The sequence below is a fragment of the Bacillus rossius genome, chromosome 6 (assembly GCF_032445375.1).
Source record: "Bacillus rossius redtenbacheri isolate Brsri chromosome 6, Brsri_v3, whole genome shotgun sequence".
Classification (NCBI taxonomy): domain Eukaryota; kingdom Metazoa; phylum Arthropoda; class Insecta; order Phasmatodea; family Bacillidae; genus Bacillus; species Bacillus rossius.
Window position 1 is genome coordinate 56,224,473 of NC_086334.1, and position 15,492 is coordinate 56,239,964.

General features: G+C 39.4%; 2 protein-coding genes across 2 annotated transcripts in view; both read left to right on the plus strand.

The window, feature by feature from the left end:
• LOC134533550 (uncharacterized) overlaps nucleotides 1-6,063 on the plus strand; it is a 74,013-nt gene extending 67,950 nt beyond the window's left edge. The window contains exons 8-9 of the mRNA XM_063371086.1: nucleotides 2,983-3,110; nucleotides 5,936-6,063. Coding sequence (XP_063227156.1) covers nucleotides 2,983-3,110; nucleotides 5,936-5,991 — 184 coding nt within the window. The 3' untranslated portion in view covers nucleotides 5,992-6,063. The remainder of the gene's footprint in view (nucleotides 1-2,982; nucleotides 3,111-5,935) is intronic.
• A 1,182-nt stretch (nucleotides 6,064-7,245) lies between these two features.
• The window catches only part of LOC134533218 (SPARC), a 96,061-nt gene continuing 87,814 nt past the window's right edge, over nucleotides 7,246-15,492 (plus strand). The window contains exon 1 of the mRNA XM_063370613.1: nucleotides 7,246-7,528. The gene's annotated coding sequence lies outside the window, so the exon portion shown is untranslated. The remainder of the gene's footprint in view (nucleotides 7,529-15,492) is intronic.

Consider the following 15,492-nt stretch of genomic DNA (forward strand, 5'->3'; position numbering starts at 1 on the left):
ATCAGATGTAGTTAGTAATTGTCTTCTTAATTTGAATGTCAAGTGTGCAAAATAATATATATCACTTTCAGATCCCGACGGACGTTGTTCTGCCAGTGTATTGTTATTTACCTGTATATATCTAAAAATTGGTGGTCTGCATGTAGTCTAGACTCTATAAAGCACTATAGAAAAAAGCTGAAAAATAAGAGATTACTAGAGACTGGAAGCATTCGCGGTTTCAATGACCTCTAGGATAGACTCCACGATCCTCTATGTACTGGGATAAATTGCACCTGCTCATTGGATACTGACTCGTGACACGCGTTACTTGGGATGCTTGTGATTTGATACTTCTTTTGTTGAAGGTTTTTCATTGGCTTAGAGTCCTTCAGATAAACGATGGTCCAATCACTGACTCAGCATAAAGGTGTACGAGTTTGGAGTCTAGCCTACCGCGAAATGAATCCGCGAATTTTTCCGGTCTCTAGAGATTACTAATATTGAAAAGATTCCATTATCTAGCTAATGCTCGGCATGAATTGCAATGCCTCATAGAGTTTTGTTTTGTAATATGTTTGAAGTAGTTACACATACACAAATCATCTATCCATCTCTCTAAATATATATTTATCTATAACTGCAAATATATATATAATATATATCTATCTCTTTATATCTACATATATACATATATAACTCCCACTATCTCTATCTCTTCTATGTATAAATCTCTATATAGCTATATACATCTATATATCTCTTTATCTAACCATTTCATTATCTTTACCTCGCTCTATCTCAACTTATCTCCTAATCTCACTATATATATATATATATCACTCTATCTCTGTCTCCCTTTTATATTTAAATAAATTGTGTCATGCGTGCGCACGTATACAACAAAAACAGACGAAGTGCCGCTATATAATATAAAATAAACACATTTTTTGAAACGATTTGTGCTCCAACTTTTGCAAAATAGTTATACCGTCTCAGAAACCTTCACGGGCATGCGCATAACTCACCAAAATTTCATCGCAATCGGATGAATGGTATAGGAACGCATAAGGCACAAACAAACGAAAATTAAAGACATGACAAACGCATCAAACGATGGTGCGTTTAAAGTTCAAGGCAATTCTATCTATTGACGAAGTTAAGAACAAAACTGTTATGAGCGCCGTTATTTTGCTAGCCGCTGCGAGCTCCACTAAGCGGGCTGGTCTCACCAAGGAGAAAAATATGAATTTGCCAGACCTTACTATGTGTATGATCGTGTGTCAGACACAGAGAAATGACACTCACTCACTATTTGTATGTCTATGACCTATGATTTTTTTCCGTTATAAAATGAAATTATCACTTTTTCATTCCCTTAGGGATGGAATTTCATATTAATATGTGGTCTATGTGTTAATCCAGGTAATGAGCTCGCTGTAGGGGGGGAAGGTTGATCAAGTGTTAATTGATCAGCTATCGACCGGGGTTTAAAATATAAAATTCTATTAAAAATTAGGGGTTGTGATAGAAGGGTGAAAATTTAGGGTTGTATGTATTTTTTAATGCCACATTATAAAAATAATAAAGAACCTTTTTCCAAAAAATAAAATAAAAATAATGTTAGGGGTGGACAACCCTTATCACTTAGGGGTATGAAAAATAGATAGTAGCCGATTCTCAGACCTACTGAATATGCATACAAAATTTCATAAAAATCGGTCAAGCCGTTTCGGAGGAGTATGGTAACTAACACTGTGACACGAGAATTTTATATAGAAGATATACACACACTATCATACTCTAGTTAACGCCCTTAGGTGATTTTCAAAAATCCTTCCTAACTGTTCACTGAAATTGTATAAGGCACTTCTGTGCAAAATTTTATGCTTCCAGGCCCACCGGCTGTGCATTGTATGCCAGTCAGTATCAATAATTTTTTTAAGTAGATTTTCGTAAGAAATACTCGGTATTATATAGAAAAAACGAATTTCATAAATGCAACAAAAATCATAGCCATGTGTTGTATAAAGTTACAATATATTTCTTGTAGTATTACAAACTATTACTTGGCAAAAGGTTTCAGAGGAATCTTATGTAAAAGTACAGAATTTTTTTTTCTGTATAATCGCAATTGTAATAGTTATATACTCAACATTCGAAAAGCTTTGAGATAATCTTCTTACTAATGACACACTTGTATACTTGCAGGGCAACCTGCGTGGCATGTCTGCTGTTCGCCGGGCGGCTAGGCTTCGTCATGGCTGACTTGTATACTTGCAGGGCAACCTGCGTGGCATGTCTGCTGTTCGCCGGGCGGCTAGGCTTCGTCATGACTGACTTGTATACTTGCAGGGCAACCTGCGTGGCATGTCTGCTGTTCGCCGGGCGGCTAGGCTTCGTCATGGCTGACTTGTATACTTGCAGGGCAACCTGCGTGGCATGTCTGCTGTTCGCCGGGCGGCTAGGCTTCGTCATGGCTGACTTGTATACTTGCAGGGCAACCTGCGTGGCATGTCTGCTGTTCGCCGGGCGGCTAGGCTTCGTCATGGCTGACTTGTATACTTACAGGGCAACCTGCGTGGCATGTCTGCTGTTCGCCGGGCGGCTAGACTTCGTCATGGCTGACTTGTATACTTGCAGGGCAACCTGCGTGGCATGTCTGCTGTTCGCCGGGCGGCTAGGCTTCGTCATGGCTGACTTGTATACTTGCAGGGCAACCTGCGTGGCATGTCTGCTGTTCGCCGGGCGGCTAGGCTTCGTCATGGCTGACTTGTATACTTGCAGGGCAACCTGCGTGGCATGTCTGCTGTTCGCCGGGCGGCTAGGCTTCGTCATGGCTGACTTGTATACTTGCAGGGCAACCTGCGTGGCATGTCTGCTGTTCGCCGGGCGGCTAGGCTTCGTCATGGCTGACTTGTATACTTGCAGGGCAACCTGCGTGGCATGTCGGCTGTTCGCCGGGCGGCTAGGCTTGGTCATGGCTGACTTGTATACTTGCAGGGCAACCTGCGTGGCATGTCTGCTGTTCGCCGAGCGGCTAGGCTTCGTCATGGCTGACTTGGGTTTCTTGTTTGGTTTGGACGTGAGCTGCGTTGGCTTTGACATCTTCATGGCAATCTTAGTTACACGTGAGTATTAACTCTGCAAGACGTAAAACATAAACATGGTGTCATAAATTGGAAACTACCGCGACACTGTTCTTTTTTTAGTTAATATTTTACAATGTTGTGAAAATGTTTACTTTCCACCACTCTCCTGAAGATGTAATTTCAGTCTGCCAGACATCAAATGCAATCAGCTTCAGAAAACTGAAGCGCGTTTCACAGAGAAAGATAGAGAGAAAGAATTTATGAAACTGTTCTAAAATCCTACACAAACACATATGCAAATTAAAATCGTGAAGGTTTTTTTCTCTCCAAATAACGTGAATTTATCATATCAAAAATAACCTAAATCTTAAAATGTCGTTAAGCATTTATATACATAGCTCAAAAACTACTTACATTTATTTTAGAAAAACTATTTGCGATTGTTATCTTAGTTTCTAACTATTAATATTAATTTTGGCAAATATCATTACCCAAGATACACTAAATATAATAGGCTACCTACTTAACTTACGATTTGACAATTTTGCTTTTTCATACTCGTTTGAGATGATTGGCTTTGTGTCGAATTCTTTTTGTAATGACTTATTCTTGGTTATATTTTTATAGGTTTTATTTTTGCAGAGGATTATTTTTTGTAATGCAATTTTGTATTCATGATCATAGTTAGCTCCTGCCATTTTTAGCATTTCCGAAATGTGGTAGAGGTTTTCCAAGCTAATAAAAAGAGTGCATGTTTTTAATTAGTAATAAATGTAAGATAGATACGTGGCTTATTGCGTTAATATGCTCTTGTTACGAGATAGAAAACCATCATTCCAATGATAGGTACCACTAGTACTGTTGGGTACAATAACTTCATGATAAAACAGTTACTAGCACACAATCAGCAAGCAAAATTGAGTAATACATAGTACCATATCTGTTTTAAACGATCGGGAAAATTCATACTAGCCTAGTCTTGTATATGGTTTAATATCAGAATCCCAAGTAATTACTGTATGAACAAAAGAAAAATGTGTGACTAAGCAATTCATTATAACCTAGCCAAGGGATTAAAATTTTAACTGAATCTCTTTATCATGTTATTTTATAGTGCCAGTAGTTAAATTAATACATAAACATATCACCATATTTGTGTCCAATACCCATAGCGTATTGTCTGTCTGGTAAGTAGTTACAAATCACACACTCAAAAAAAAATTGTACTTTTACAAGGGAAATTCTTGGAAACCCTGTTGCCAAGGATATTTCTTGCAAAACTACAAGGCAGAGCCTTGCAAAATCGCACATGGTACAAAGCTCTGCCTTGTAGTTTTACAAGTAATATCCTTGGCAACAGGGTTTCCAAGGATTTTCCTTGTAAAATATACAAAAATTTCTTTCAGTGCAGTGAGTCTAGTCTTACCACGTGGTCTGCCTGTAAGAAATATTTAGTAAATTATTGTGGTTCGTCTCATCCAATCAGCTGCATATTTTGTTTTGAAGTTATATTCATAGGATGTTTAATTCACGTAAATGAATGTTCTAGAGAATATGATAATAATATCTGGTGTCCTACGTACAAATGTTATAGAGTTACCGTGTAGGAAGGGCCTTTTTTTTTACCAGTATCCATTTGGACGAGAATGTTTAACCTGTTGTTTAACCTTGTTTTGGTTTTCCACCGATAGAGAATGCAAAGATTGTAAGATTAACGAACTTAACATGCTTTCAATTCTAAACTGTGATTTTTTAAAGTTATGATTTTTCTAAGTTGTAAATTTCTTTAATTATGGTGATTCTAAGTCGTATTGATTTTTTTGTCGAGAATTCTAAGTTATGATTGTTCTAAGTTGTGGCTCTCTAAATTGTGAGTTTCTAAATTATGTGTGTCTCCGTTCCATTTCGTCTGTCACAAGACGCGCGTCATATTCCCGAACTACTTGAAAAATAAATTAAATGTACGATGCCGTATGTCTTTCATCATCTCTCGAATACAACGCGCAGCTTCCAAACATAAGTTCAGGGATCAGCTAGCATTTGACAGTCGCCGTTTGAAAACTTTGTTAATTTTATTGCCAATCGCGTCGTTATGATTAGGAAACGAATCGATAGTAACAAAAAAAAAATTAACAAACTAACATAAACGAGGGCGCGGCCAATCACAGTCAGCTTCAATAATTTTATGTTACGGGGGAAAAAAAATTTACGTGACACATCAAAGCTTGTATCTTGACGTGTATGATGGATTGTCTACACTTGATTTTCCGTGAATTCTAGAGGCCAAGAGAAATATACATTCCAACCCCTTTTATACTGACAAAATATTTTTTTTTCTGTATAATTTACTCTTAAACGCTGTTCCATTATTTCACTTACCTTCTGTAGCAGTACGTTACAACACGCACTCACCTAGCGTAGAAGCGCGATTGTAAACCATCGCGCTCGCTTTCGAGAGGAGCCGGGTTCGAATCCCGGTCACGTTCCAGATTTCCCGAAATCATTCCAGGAAATTGCAGGGACAGGTCCTGACTGTATGCCGTGACATAGTCGTGTGTGTATCGTCTCATGTGCACTCTAAAAAAAAATTTGTACTTTTACAAGGGAATTTCTTGGAAACCCTGTTGCCAAGGATATTTCTTGCAAAACTACAAGGCAGAGCCTTGCAAAATCGCACATCGTACAAAGCTCTGCCTTGTAGTTTTACAAGAAATATCCTTGGCAGCAGGGTTTCCAAGGATATTTCTTGTAAAATCTACAAAAATTTCTTTCAGTGTGACCTCGGTGTCAAAGACGCGTTAAAACCAAACCAAAAATAAAAAAATTAAATAATTTCGTTAACTTTTTTTTTTTTTTTTTTACAGTGAGTGGAGGAATGATACTCAGTCTACCCGACACCAGTGGGATTCCGCTTCGATAAATTGTTGCTTTATGCTGGAAAACATGCAATTTGTTTGGGAATAAAACTGCAAGTTATTGAAGGCAGCCATAATCGGAATTAATTTATGAATTTTGTACAGTAAAATCATACTAAGGAGTGAAATAAAACTTAATATTAGTGTCAACTAACTGTCTGGAAAACAGTACGTTTAATGACATTCAAGTTTTGCTAATTATATAATTTTTAGCAATGTGTGTAAAGAAACTTGAAGTCCTAATCTATTTTCTTTTCATGTCAACTAGTGCAAGATTTTAAAATGCGTCATTGGATGGTTTGGGAAAAGCCACATGTGAAAAATGGTGTTTTCAGGTTAAAGGATAGTGTAAAATTATTCTAAATATTTAGGTACCTGTAATATAAATATGGCGACTTAAATTTATTTTGTGCTTTAATAGAGTAGCCGAGACTGTTTTCAATAAGTGATATCCCTGATCCTGTTATCACAGCCCTACTGTTCACTTCATATTAGCATGTGGTCCTCCAGAGATCCTTAGGAATGTATTGTAGCCGAGGCTGTTTTCAAAAAGGCAGGGATGTTTAATGCTTGTGCGTTACGGCCAGGGCAAAAGACTGTTTTCCACCCTAATGATTTTCCATCCCAAGTGAATATTGTTAAATATTTTTTGTACTATTAATTTTTTTCTTCTTCCTTTATTCGGGTACATTTGCGGGGGTGCTGTAACAACTTAGAAACACATAACTTAGAAACACAAGATAGAATCTTCTAAGTTATACCTGTTCGAAGTTGTGTGTTTCTAAGTTATGATAGTTCTAAGTTATGTGGTTCGGCGTTGTGTGTTTCTAAGATACGTGTTTCTAAGTTATGACAGTTATAAGTTGTGAGTTTCTAAGTTGTGATAGTTCTAATTTATGACTTCTACGTTACGACGTTTCAAAGTTGTGTGGTTCTGCGTTGCGTGTTTCTAAGTTATGACAGTTCTAAGTTTTGTGTTTCTAAGTTATGACTTTCTACGTTACGACGTTTCTAAGTTGTGTGGTTCTGCGTTGCGTGTTTCTAAGTCACGTGTTTCTAAGTCACGTGTTTCTAAGTTATGATCGTTCTAACTTATGACAGTTCTAAGTTACGTGGATTTTTTCGAGGTTTCTAAGCTATGACTGTTCTAAGTTGTGTGTTTCTAAGTTATCTGTGGCTCCCGACATTTGCCCACCCGAGCTAATCTTATCGGGTGCCGAGAACAGACACGGTAATCGGGGCGCGTGTACCGGGACTCCGGTGCGGCTGGCAGCGCTGACGGACGCCCCAGCGCCGAGTAGGCGCGCGGGCGGGTTAGCGCGGGTTGCTGGGGCCGCAGATTCCTTCAGCGAGGGGGGAGGGGGAGGGGTTGGGGTGGGTGTCCTGTGGAGGGGCAGAGGGGAGCAGAGCCCGGCCCACACACACACACGTCCGCGCGCCGCGCCAAAGAGGGAAGGCACAGTCGGGCCGAGACAGCGCAGCAGTGCAGCATCCCGTGTGTCGCCGCCTGATCGCTGCTCCGTCCAGGGCGGGTCCGCCGAGGTGAGCCCACGCCCCGCCTTTCCCTTTCCCCTCGCCCTTGTCATGTCCGAGCGTTCACACTTTTGGCAGCTGGGTGTCGCGACGCCACGAACGAGACAAGGCACGTGTGCACTGGCTAACCTCGCATCAACGAATGTTTTACTCACGTAACAATAACATTCGCTTTCAAAGTGCGAATGTTCCTTGAAGGACGCGTCGAAAAAGCAACACCTCTTGAACAGGAGTTAAGTTTTAATTTCAGATAATCTGAACAACCTGGAATTCACTCCTGACAGCCATAAATCCATAAAGCCATAAAGGCATGTAACTCAATATTTAAACGCTTTCGGGACAGAAAGATAAACGCACTAAGTGTGTTTCGCACAAATATCATGGACCTAAAGGCTCATATTCCAACAAAATCACGTTTGTTTCGTTGCCGTTTTTTTTTTACGATCCCATATAGCAAGAAGGTTTCCAGACAAATTTTGCTTTTAGTGTTGCAGAAACATGCTGTTTTCCTGTAAGTTATTGTCTTTGGAATGTATCTGTAACACTGACGCTCCCAGCTGATAGAACTTCTTGGAAGCAGAAAGCATTTCGTGGGTCAGTCAATCAGCGTATGTTAGAAGTCAAAATCATTGGTTACCGTGCCTCGTTTCCAGTAATTATCAGAAATTTACAGGCTTCTAGCACCCTTGTCACTTTCAATCCTTTATTTATTTTTTGAAGTAAAACTTATTTGGGTGCGACGAGAGTAAAATTTCAACGCTGAATTTTAATGCAACGTTTTCATGAAACATTTTTGTGAAACGTTTCTGACGCAAAAAGGACAGAGAATATGTACTTGCCCGAATAGGTATAAATAGAGCATTATGTTATATACGTTGCGGGGTTCGCCCCCTGCCTCAAAAGAAAATAGTACCACGAGAGTGCGCGTGCGTTTGTTTCAGAAAATAGATATAGGTATCCTATACAGTCAGCTGTGAATGCCTTCTATTTTATATTTTCTACCAGCGCGCTCGCGTTCCTTCGTGTTCAACCAGCAGCGTAGAGAGTGCTGTTGAAAAAGTCCCCGCATTTTCCGCATAGATAACGCTATCTGCTATTACTTTCATATTTCATTGAGAGATTTGGCGTGTTCCGAATGGCAGAATTTTTCGAAGAAACAGTAACACGCACAGTTTTTCTTTATGGTATGATATTTCAACATCGCTAATAAATTGTTATTATAAAATTGTCTTCTTTCTCTCTGCCGTTTTACCCTTACGATAAACTTACGAGTTGAGGTTTATATAGCCAAGAAGGTTTCACTTCTATCACGTATTCTGAGTTGCACATGCTTTTTTTATTTGCAGTCAGTATTGATTTTTTTAAAATATATAAATAGTAACCATTTGATGAATTAGTCAGCAGTTTTATTTATAGACATTTGAAACCTCCCATCTGTTACTATGTTTAATGGTGTCTAAGGTGTTTACTATTTTACTGTAATGTACTAATACAATTTTCTTTAATATTCACATATAATTTGAACTTACAAAAGTCTCAGCCCGCAGAGGATCTTCCTCGTGCATTCTGATTTTCGAATGGTTAATCTGAATTCAACCCAAGTACAATTGGTGGTTACTAGAGACCGGAAAAAATTCGAAGATTCGTTTCGTGATAGGCTAGAATTCTATCTATTGTACATCTTCGTTGCTATTGCTATTGGTTCACAGTTTGTGTCTCGGACTTTGGGCCAATGATAAACCCTCATCCGCTTAAGTATTGAATCACATGCTAGCAAGTTGAGAACTCTGAAAAGTCTGCAGCCAATGAACAGGTGGTATTTGCGCGAGTATTAAAGGACTATCGAGTCCATCCTAGAGGTTATTGAACCCGCGAATTTTTCCGGTCCCTAGTGGTTACGACTCTCCAACTACACGTGTAGTTTTGGAAACTAGCTAAAATTTAAGTCACCGATATAGTTCAGTGATCCGTGCTGCCGTACTCAAACTCAAAAAAGGCGTGGCTGCCGTATGAGTGCCATAATTTGCCAGTTGGGTTGTAGGTGACTCGTTCCTTCAATTTTCGCGGATTCGTGATTGGCGTTTAGTTATTTGGGGCGTGCCAAAACTATGACACTACCACAGAATTAGCGCAAACGCAGCATTCAATTGTGATTGATCATTTTAAAGCAAATTTAAGAATTTGTCAGTTTGGTTGGCATTCCATAGCGGTAAGCTGGACTCAAACGTTCAGTCGCGACTGTCCGTCACTTGTCCGTTCGCCATCCGTCTGCCCGTCAACAAGCCTTGCGAGTCACAACTATCCATACGTCTGTCATTATATTTTTCTTCTTGAATACTGCCAACAACTACGAGGGCTTATATTTTGAGGAAGTTTATCTTGAAAAAAATTACCAGTTTATAAATGATAAAACTAACTCAAAAATATTTGTTTAAATATATTTCAGAGTTACAATGCATTATTAATTACTTTTTTTTCTCAATTGTTTCAAATATCAAACTTAAAACGTGTTCGTAAGTTAAAAACAATACGGAAGCATCTTAGCCAATAAACTCAAAAACATTTTAAAACAATGACAATGCCTCTAAAACTTTTTAAGGTTATAATGTCATCCCTCCGTCGAAAGTTGAAGCTTGGCTTGGCAAGGTTTTTGCGGACGGACGAATGGAATTTTCCGGTCCGTCTGACTGGCTGTATGTCACTTGATTGACGGATGGAAGAGGCGGAACATTGTGAGTCCAGCTGCAGAATAATTCCGAGGATTGCTTTTATTGAGCAACAAACTCACTTAGCCTCTATGTGTTTGCGGCACTCCTGCACAGGGACGTCCACAGAGTGACGAAGAAGGAAGGTATAAGGGAGGAGCAGAACCACGAAATTCGGTTCGATGTTATCGGAGGTTGCTTGCGTGTCCACAGAGCACGGATGAGTGTTAACATGCTGGATGCTCTTTTGGTAAATTATTTAAAACTCTTTACTAGTTGCATTTTATGTTAGTAGTTACCCTCAGAGCAGCGAAAGAAAAGAGAGTACTGCATCCTCTACGTACAGATATCACCACTTCCTGCATCATGGCCATAGTTATCCCCAGAAATTAGTTGCTGACTACCATTCACTCACAGCTTAGTCCTGATCAGTATGTAATAGAAATAGTTCCCTTCAAGCAGAGATGCTCGTAAATAGCGAACGTCGCGTTCATCATTGCCTCACAAAAAACAAATACACTCCTGGCTAGGAGGGCCTCTTCTTTCGAATTTTCAATTTTGCTCAGCCATTCTGCATACATGCATGTGGAACTAGCGCTTATTTGCGTTATTGTATTTCAAGGCAAGAAATCAAATATGATCTCCACAGGGGTAGACGTTGCTAAGGCGTTACTTCTGGACCACGAAGGATCAGGCTGGAATCTCGGCTAGGCCACATGCGTGCAACGGTTTTGACTGAAGCCTGGTTTTTTTTTTGTGTGCAAATGGTTTAGCGAGGGCATTTAGACACTTCATAGTTTTTCTACCTACCTATAATAGTATTATATAACAGTATAAAAACTTATACAACAATCTTTCTGGAATCTATCACTTTCCAATCTTGATATTTATTTCGTTACCGTATTTTCATACTTGAAAACGCATTACGCGTATGTACGTTTAATGTAAATGATGAAATTTAACTTCAAATTCCGGCTCATGATAGTTATAACGAGACAATATAGATATGTACAGAATCAAATCCTTAATTCTGACTATTGGCGAAGTGGTACTGTCCTATTGAATGCATAAATGAAAAAAAAAGTAAATTTTAGCTGGAACAGTGTATGAAGTACACTTGTATGAAGGCACACGTATTTTGTCACCGCCAGAAAATCAGACTATCGCAAAAATAGATGTTTCCATATTATATGAGTTCAGTGTGGATTTCCAAATGAATAAGGATAATTTTATGAATAGTCAAGTGTAATTATTTCACAGGTGACAAAATTTCTTCGTGAAAGAATCCAAGAAAACCTGCAAGCACGTGCCTGATATGTAGGTAACAATTCATCGCGTTGCAATACTGCAAAAAAAAAAAAAAAACAGTATTACATGTCGCTGCTCTAAATCCGTTGAAAATATAGGCTCTTGACACAGTAGAAACTCTTAAAACGTGTGCAGTTTCCTTGCAGATGGTGACTATTACAGTGTCCCACCTTGAAAACAAGCATTTAATGCTGTAAAATTATAGGGAAGCAGGTTATTAAACTATTAAATATATGTTTTAAAAACAGACAACATCCAGATTCGAACACAAAAACCTGAAGACCACAGATAGTCCTCTGTCCTGGAGCTGACCTGACGAACAAACACTTTACGCAAGCATTAAATGCTGTGTTAAGTAACATTAGATCACACACTCTTTTTTTGTGTGTACACAACGAATGTTTATTCACATCAACAACAAAATAAAGCTTATTAATATAACTACCATCCTCTTGATAGCCAGTACTATATAAAATTACATTTAATTTAAATTAGTTAGAAATATTTTTTGTAGTTGTGCGGAAAACTTGAATGGTCATTACCAAATGAGACCTATTTTTCGCTACTTAGGCTTCAAAACAACGAAATTTCTTCAAACAGCTTCAAATTTTTGTATGAATCAGAAGTTTAATAATTATGTAAGTTTTATTAAAATTATCAAACAGTAAAAATTAAAAATTAATTTGATAAACAGAGTATTTTTTCTCTTACCCTTTTGGATCCTCTCTTACTCAAGCGTTTATCTGGACACACGTCTGGGAGTTGACCTTGAAAGAACACATCCCAAGTCTTCTTTTTTTTTTTGTCTGACGCGGCGGTCGGCGCTAAATAAATTCAAACAAGCTGGATATGTGTAACATCTATTTTTATCGCTGAGTAATCGCCTGTTTCTGTGGATTCTGGATACAGTTGTCCCGCGTCGCTCGAACACTACAGGACTCGCATACTTAAGACCTCCTCTCCAGGACGAATTCAACATGTATATCAAATATACCGTTAAACGTGCGTTTTTTTTTTGCAGTATGTAAAATTTAACTCTTGGATTTTATTGGAACGCTAAAATTGACGACTGCTGAACTCCTCAGTGACGCGGGCCAGCAAACAAAAGACGTGGACTGTCTTTCTCAAATTATTGACTCGTGGATGCACAAGAAACACGAATACATAAATGGACAACTCGTTTATTTACAAATGTGGTTAGCAAATTTCTATTTTATTTTGAAAGAAAGGCTGTGTCCATCTTCTCTTGTTCAATCCGGGCCCTGCCAAACCTCTGAGCAGGCCATTGGGTCGACCTTCGCTGGAAAATCGTAGGCACGTCTGACTTTATGACCAACTGACACGAACGTCTAAGAAATGAAATAGTCATTGTGTCCTATGTGGGTTTTTAGCCTAATTTTGCACGTCTAGAACCAGTATAAACACCTCATTTCAAGGTTTATAAACTTCAGACAGTTTCTTGAGCTGTTTTATGTACTTTTAACGTATAATTCTGTGGCTTGTAAGAATTATATAATCTCTTAAGTTATATTTCTGTGGCTTCGGACGTAGCTCCAACTTACGTACATCATCTATCTAGAATGACAGGTCTAATGGCTGGTCGTGCCATTAGGCTAAAGTGATATATGCTTGTTTCGCAGTTTGAACTTAGGTTATCTAGAAAACTCTTTCACCATTGTCTTTGTCATGTGACCCGAGGTGGATTTTTTTATTGGCGTCAGACTGAAATTCAAAGCCTCATGCTTGCGCTACCGTTTCTTTTGGATTGTCTGATTTCTTAGCGAGAACCATTTTGTTGGTTGGCACTACCTGATTTGCTAACTTTTCTCCTGGTTGAGCATCGTTGGTTCGCGGTCGTATTGGGGCGTGTTCAAATAACTGCGGTTTACTCATCAACACAGTACATTCTAAGCTTGCGATCAAACGAATCCGCTAAATTTCCATACCTCTAGCTAAATATAATCTGTAGAGCAGGCATTTTTCGCAAATAAATTGAACTGCAATATGGTGTGCCAACGTTGAGTTTTCTTCCTTGTAACTGGCGGCCGTCCGCAAGAGAAGTCATTGCCATTTTTGGTCGGGGCCATTCACGACTCGTTTGTCTCCGCAGTGAGTATTTGTGATTGGTGTGCTAAAAGGAGACATGTACCTGACAGAAACTCAAACAATCACGAAACACAGGCTATGCTGCAGTAATTTAACTATTAGCTAGTCTCGTAATATTTTCGCGAAAAACACATGCCCCTAATAAGCTGTCACCACACCTACAAAAAATGAACGACTTCGAAAGCAAACAGTGGACAAAACGGTAAATCCTCCACTTCCCGAAACGAAATTCGGCTTCCGTTCCTGCCTTCTGTGTCTTTGGGGCTGTAGCTCTGCCAAGTTCCGTTTTAAAGCTGCCCGTTTGTTGATACTCTTTTTATTTCTTCAGACAATGGCGCATAAATAGGGACTCGAAAAATTTGTGGGTTCACTGACCTCCAGGATCCTCTCCATACTTGGGCAACTATTACTTGTTCATTGGTTGCTGACTTGTGATACGTCTCGAGTGGGGTAGCCTTTGATTCGATGCTTCTTTGGTTGATGGTCTCTCATTGGTACAAAGTACTTCAGACAAACTGTGAGCCAAGAGCAGAACCAGCCCTTAGATATATTTATTTTAATTTTAGCATATCACGAAATTAATCCGTGATATTTTTTTCTCTTCGCTTAACAGAAACTGACGGCTAAACGAGTGACGGTTAAGTCCCGTTCTACACTGGCACGGAAGCGAAGACGGATCTCCAGGAACATTCCACTATTGAGTCTCTGCTGCTTCCACAATGCACGGAGACGTAACAAATGGCAACCAATGATATTGCATTTCAATGTTACGAAATATTAATTTAATTTAAAATATACATATTAGGTATGCTTCGAGATCATAACACGGCCAGATTTTGTATATATAATAAAAATAAACGACAAAGTAATAATATAAGACTGGATATTCTTGTACTTGAAACAATTTTTAACGTATTTAGAACATAAACAACAATGGCTACCACCGCAGCCACGCACTTGGCTTCTGCTGGTCGCACGGAGTAATGTAATACGGAATAGCTCAGCATTGCCGAGATACTCCGTGCCGTTGTAGAAATTCTGTTGCGTATAATCCGTCTCCGTTTGAGTGTCAGTTTCCGTAAACATTGTAGAACGGGCCTAAACGAAGTTTCACTGTAATCTACTGCGCAGGTTGTGCGCGCGGTCTATGCCATCATTATCTTCAGTTATGCCCTCATCCACCGGTTGGACAAAGCACCGAAGGGGAGACGATAACGAACAGCAATAACATAACCTGCCCGCCAAGCCGTGATGGCGAGGGGCCAAGGGGAGGGCTCTAGCCGGTATCTCCGCGCATGCGCAGTACGGTCGCCACGCCAGTCCACAGACCGGTTCACGTCTACCCGCAGCGCCGCAGTGTTGCCAAAACACTCCGGCTGCATTTCTCTGCGCTCCAGCAACACTGCGTGCATCCCTGTCGTTTTTTTAAACTGTACCACTGAGAATGTGGAACTGTTGAAACGATTGAAATCAGCGCAATTTACCCATAATCTGTTAAAATTCTTGTAGCAGTTGTAAGACGTTCTAAAATTTCGCGTAAACGAAGACTGATAACTAGGGACTGGAAAAATTCGCGTGTTCAATGGCCTGTAGGATGAACTCAATTGTTCTACGTACACTCGGTCAAATGTCACCCACTCATTGGCTGCTGTCTTGCGAGACGTCCAAACGTAGCAGCCTGTGATTCTTATAAAGCTTTGGTTGGGTGTTTCTCATTGGCCCAGAGTCATCCAGGTGAGTTGTGAGCCAATAGCAGAGGCAGCACTGAGGTATAACATTTGTATTTTAGCCTATCGCGATATGAATTCGCGAATTTTTCCGGTCTTTACTGATAACTAGAGACCTGCAAAATTC